Source organism: Plecotus auritus, assembly GCF_963455305.1.
Source record: "Plecotus auritus genome assembly, chromosome: 2".
NCBI lineage: Eukaryota > Metazoa > Chordata > Mammalia > Chiroptera > Vespertilionidae > Plecotus > Plecotus auritus.
This window is the reverse complement of record NC_137771.1, coordinates 220,622,900-220,628,899: the sequence shown is the minus strand read 5'-3', so window position 1 is coordinate 220,628,899 and position 6,000 is coordinate 220,622,900. Positions and strand designations below refer to the sequence as shown.

At 52.6% G+C, this 6,000-nt stretch overlaps 1 protein-coding gene across 2 annotated transcripts in view; it reads right to left on the bottom strand.

Annotated features, from left to right (window-relative positions):
• Positions 1-2,649: 2,649 nt before the first annotated feature.
• The window catches only part of UBE2G2 (ubiquitin conjugating enzyme E2 G2), a 30,148-nt gene continuing 26,797 nt past the window's right edge, over positions 2,650-6,000 (bottom strand). For both annotated transcript variants that reach the window (XM_080657198.1, XM_080657199.1), the window contains exon 6: positions 2,650-4,377. In XM_080657198.1, coding sequence (XP_080513324.1) covers positions 4,265-4,377 — 113 coding nt within the window. In that variant the 3' untranslated portion in view covers positions 2,650-4,264. The remainder of the gene's footprint in view (positions 4,378-6,000) is intronic.

Here is a 6,000-nt window from a genome sequence, read left to right as displayed (position 1 = left end):
GGAAGCAGTGAGATAGATCCCTGGGTTGAGATGGACCTGGGCCCCAGCTGCACAGCCAGGGGCTTCGGGCAGCCACAGAGAGACTCACCTCCCGTGGAGGGCGGAGGGGCTTTGTCTCAGAGACTGGGGAAAAAACAAACCCTGGCCTGCCGATTAGCCGGCTTATAGACAAGCACTTGGAGGCAGAAGCCCATGTCCCTCACCCCCAGGACCAGAGCCTTGGTTCTTGCCCGTGAGGCCATCAGGGGACTTCTGGCTCCAGAGCACGGCCCTTTGACCAGACACCTGAGCCACTCTACAATGAGCTGCACTCCGGCCAGGCAGGTCCAGGAACCCCGCACAGCTGAATGGCCTCCAGCCCCACACCATGGCAGGCGCATCTGCAGCCATGCCCAGCTTTCCTGGGCAAAACACCTGTGAACACTTGTGGGTGTCTGTGCACCCCTGAGTAGCTTGGGGACTCCGGTCACCTCAGGTGCCAGGTGGAGAGGAAGTCTCGGCAAATGCTCAAGCCACACATAAAACCAAGGTTCCTAGGGCTTGGGGTGACAGGTGTTGGTGGCCAAGGCAGATGGCCTTGAGGGGAGGGTGGCATGCCTCTCGATGTGGAGGACAGAGGAGCAGCCTCCATATGACTGGGCTGGTGCCAGCATCTGCGAGAGCTGGGTTTCAGTCGAGTGGGAAGGCTGTGGACACCAGGTGGTTCACACCCAGGACACAAGGCCTAATGACCCGTGGGGCCTGGGTGGCAGGGGATATTAAAGGTGCTGCTGGGCCAGGTTCTGGTTTGGTGGTGGGACGGGTCTCTGAGGGAGTGAACAATTTTGTCCCCTGTAAAAGCCCAGTCCTGGGGGAGGGAAGCATGACCTGAATAGATTTGGGGGGCTGTAATACTGGGCCTCTGGCCACACAGCTCAGCCTAGGAACACCATTCTCTACATGGAAGGGGATGTGTGGTGTCGAGTCCACGAGGGTGCCTCCCCTGCAATCAGACCTCCTGGGACTTGCCTAAGGGGTCAGGTCCCTGGCCTGAGCACCAACAAACTCAGCCAGCATGGCCTCTCCTGCCTGCCCAAGATTGGCCCTTGGCTGGCACCTGAGAATGTGGACTGCAGACTAGGGTGCCTCACTGGGCCTACACCATCTGTGCTGACGAAGGGTGTGCCGACACCTGCTCTCCCTCTGGGAGTCTGAATTTGAGGAAGTGCAGGCAGAGGTGCCATGTGACCAGCCCCTGATAAAAACCCTGGGCCCTGATCTCTGACAAGGTCCCTGGTAGACATCTCACAGGTGCTGTCATACTCCTTGCTGTGTGCATCCTGCATGAAATACTGGGACGGGCTCTAATCACTCACCTGGTGTCCCCAAATCCTCCCACAGGTCTTCCCTGTGCTGTATGCTTTCACTGTCCTGTATCATGGCTGTGAGTCCAGCAAGTCACCAAATCTGGGCTGGTCTGGGGCACCCCAACTCGAAATCACATCAGAGATCTGACATTAAAGGAGTGAAAGCCCCTCAATAGAAGGCAGAGTGAGCACTGCTGGGGGAGGGGGATCCAAGACCTGAGCCTGAGCACCTCAGAAGGTGGTCCAGGGCCCAGGGCTCAGGGCGGGAAAGGAGGGCCAGGCCTGGTTCTAGGGAAGCCTGGGAACGAAAAAGAAAAGCCGACCATGACAGTCACCAAACAGTACTGAGGTCAGCAAAGCTGGGACCTGGGCCCCTTTACTAATTTACACACTAAGCAAGGAACTTCAGAGGCACGTCCCACAGGGACTGTGACTTCACGTCCCAATGAAAATCCGAGTGTGCTCTTAGCTTCCTGCAGCTTCCTACTCACACGCCTGTTCTTTGCTGCCCATGTCCAGTCAGAGGCTGGTCAACAGACATCTCCTCTAGACAATTTCACAGACTGATGCTGCCACAGACCCAGCTAGGAAACCCGGGAACTACAGAAGGAAAGACACAGAGAATGGAACAAAGGGACTAAGAGAATGAACCCATCCAAGGCTCACACAAGTCCAGAATAAAGTGACCTCTGAACAATCCTGACACGGAGTCTTGGTGCCCATACATACTGCCCAAGGAAGGGTAGCTCTATGGAGGGGCTTCTGGCGTATTCCACAGCGGGCAACCCTGTCGTGGGTCTCCACATCATTATATAAAAACTAGAGGCCTGGTGCACGAAATTCATGCATGGGGGGCGGGGAGGGCCTGGCCTGCACCCTCTCCAATCTGGGACCCCGCAGGTTATGTCTGACTGGGACTGGGCCTAAACCGGCAGTCGGACATCCCTCTCGCAATCCAGGACTGCTGGCTCCTAACCACTCACCTGCCTGCCTGCCTGATCGCCCCTAACCACTCTGCCTGCCTGCCTGATGCCCCTATTCCCCTGCCAGCCCGGTCGTCCCTAACTGCCCTCCCCTGCCAGCCTGGTCACCCCTAACTGCCCTCCCCTACTGGCCCAGTTGCCCCTAACTGCCCTTCCCTGCCAGCCTGGTTGCCCCTAACTGCTCTCCCCTGGAGGCCTGGTCGCCCCTAACCGCCCCTGCCTTGGCCCTCGCCACCATGGCTTTGTCCAGATGTCCAGTCTAATTAGCATATTACCCTTTTATTAGTATAGATGCGACAAATAAAAATACACTGCAGAATGGGGAAAATATATAACTTTATTTTTAACCAGGGGATTCTCTTTCCATTTAATAAATACAAATTAATAAAAATACTTTGTTTTACAAAGAGACAATCTCTCTTCTTTCTCCAGATTTCTTGGAAGCCCCCATGGCTACCTGCTAATGTGGCTGCAATGCCCGCTCTCCAGCCATGTCCACAGATCACATCCCCACACACTTTCCCTCTCTGTGGAGAGGGCTCTGCCTCCTGCAAATGGGCCTACAAATACTGTTTAGGTGCAACACCTCTTTCCCTCCCCTTCCAAATACAAATCCTTGTACTAAATTCCAAATCTTAAAAGATGCCCTTCTGAGGAGAGAATCTGGTTTCCAATGAAGCCCAATACGGAGCCCCCTTAGCCAGTATTTGTCAACCCAAGAAATTATGTGTGAGGTGGCAGTAAAACAAATACCACAACTGCCCACCGGACACATCATGAAAAGGGAGGAAGGGACAAAGGAAGATCTATTCTATGTCTTGAAGGCCGTCCCTTATTTTAAAAATAGAAATACCTATTTAAATGTAACCTGTTTGAAACAGGCTGAATGTGTGATTCTGCAAGCAATATATCTGTTATTGCTCATAATGGACCCTGGCATCATGCTGCTGAGCCGCCCATACTGGAGAAGACTGACTGTAATCCACAAGTAAGTGATTTGTGCCCACTGGGGCCTGGGACCCCGCGTGCCACACTTCCACAAGTGAGCGCAGGTCAAGTTTGGAGATAAGGCACGCCTCTGCTCTGCGCTAACAAAAGATCCCTTCCAAGTTGCAAAGAATAATTTTGTCCCAATAAGTCAAAGTTCCAGCTGCAACCACAATGTGCAAAAACCTAGAACTCCCTGGTTTTGAGACTGGAAAAAGTAAACTCCTATAGATCCAGAAGAAACTGTGACTAAAAACTTTCAGTCTCATATTTTCCTGTATTAGTAACTGAGAAATGACTGTCATCTTTGATAAATGTGATCAGGAAAGATGGTTGGTCTGTGTGGTAGCAGTGAGCCTCCCCATGTGCCCACTGTTCAGTCATCCACATTTAGAAAAGTATTTATTTCCTGAAAGTATTACTAAGTGTGATAGTTTGTAATACACAACAAATGAAAAAGATGTAACTAGATTATAAGAAAAACACCTGCTTGTAAAATACAACACACTGAAATGGCTGCACACTGCTCGTGGGGCACACAGGAGCCAGAGGGACCACAGACGCCCGGCCCTGCCCTTTGCCTTGGCTCCAGTCCTGAGGAGGCCAGCACATACCCTCTCAGCACTCAGGAGGGAAGGGAAGCCACTAACTGTTGGGTTTGCAGGTGCTTCAGCTGGGAGAGGTAGTGGCGACAGCTTTGACAATCTACCTGAACCACCTTGCTGGGAACACTCTAAAGCTGCATCCAACTGTCATTATCCTACGTGAATTGTAATTTCAGAAGAGAAGCCCGTTTGGGGTGGGAGGGGTGGAAAAGAAGACCAGAGCTGCAGTTCTACAAGCTTGCCTTTTTTGGTACCAGCACAGAGTGTCACTGTCACTCAGTGTCCTGGAGGAGAAACACTGGAGACTGCCTGGTGGTGTATGTGCACACACACGAGCAAGGCCTTAGAGCCCCAGAGACTTCTGCACGATCTGCTTGGCGATCTTGTAAAACTGCTCTCGGTCATCCCGCCACATTTTGGAAGCATCCACATTAGCTCCACTTTCGTCGTTGGGCTCTGGAAGAGAAGGCAGACGTGTCCACATGAAAGGGGCTCCTAAAGTAAGGTCTGAATTGACAAGATCTTCATTCCACTCCCAAGATGTGTCCCAGAAATAAGAGATGCTGACGACTGAAATGCTGGGGGAGGAAGCCTGTTCTTTAAGAAACAAACAACAGCCCCTCCCCTGAGAAGAGGTGTGAGGTCAGTGGAGAGACACGTCTCGGGGCAAGATCCACTCTCATGACTCCTACCTTCTGAGCATCTTAAATGTACCCACAGAAGTCATCTACCTCGCTTAGCACATAGGACAACTGGCACATGACCTGCGGAGTGCCCAGAGAGCGAGTCACAGACCACCCACCCGCCAGCTTATTCCTCCAGGACTTGCTCTGTGCAGACACTTCTCTCAGAGCCCTTCTCAGTGCAGCTCCCCCTAGCAACTATCAGAGTACACGGCCAGGGAGATGTGGCCCCACATGGACTTTCAGCCCATGTGGACACCTGGCCCCAGGCTAGAATCAGCAGACACACAGAGAGGCAGCCGGGGCCTGTGGGAAGGGGACAGGGGAACCAGCAGTGACAGAGGTATAGGCAGTCACCACCATGTAGAACCCGAGAAGCGACCAGATCAGAGCAGAGAAGGCTGCCTAGAGGCCAGCAGGACAACGAGCACAGTTCTGAGCTCAGCATGGCCCCAGGCTGCTCCCTCCCACTCTAGCCCTCCTTCCCTAAGCTGCCACCGTGTCTGTGACTCTTCAACCAATAGCACTGTTTCCCTCCCTTCTTTCATTATTCAACAAACCCTTCCTCACCAGCTCCTGTGTGGGAGGCCTCATTCTGGACACTGGCTATGCAGGGGACCCAGTGACCTGGGCCCTCTGAGAGACACCCTCTCATGGACCCACAAATGCCTCATTCCAAACTAAGTGCTACAAAGGGGAAAACAGGACAGCAGGAGGCAGGATGACTGGGAGTATGTAGGCTTCTCAGAGAATGTGGCATTTAGGGGACCCCTGTTTGAAACAGACTTCAGGGAACAGCCAAGCATGGACAGAGCCAGCCCCCAATTCCTGCCCACAGCCTTTGCCCGGGGAAATTCCAGTGCCCCAATGGCTTGCAGAGGCCCAAGGACCGTAGTCTCCTAGAGCAGCACTGAAACAGACCACACAACTGAACGGGAGACAGCCTGGCCAGACTAAGCGCAGTGGCGGTGCTGGAAAAGCAGCTCAGAGCAGGGGACTGGTATTCCAAGAGGAGTGTGTAAAGAATACATTAAAACCTTTCAAAAAAGGAAAACAATTTAGACCAAAAATGTTTACAATAGTAGACCTTATATCTGACATCTGAAGATAGCCAAGTCACTGCCTCTCTCTCGTCTTCAGACACCTTTTGTCTGATGCTGTTTGCTCATGTGAGAATGCAGAGAGTCTCCAGCTTAAAACACGCATGCTGGTGTGGCTCAGTTGGTTGGGCATCGTCCCATGCACCAAGAGGTCACTGGTTCGATTCCTGGTCCGGGCACATGCCCAAGCTGCAGGCTCGATCCCTAGTAAGGAGGTAGCTGATGGATGATGAGCTCTCACACAGATATTTCTCTCTCCCTCTTCTCCTTTCATCTCTTCTCTAAAAATCAATAAA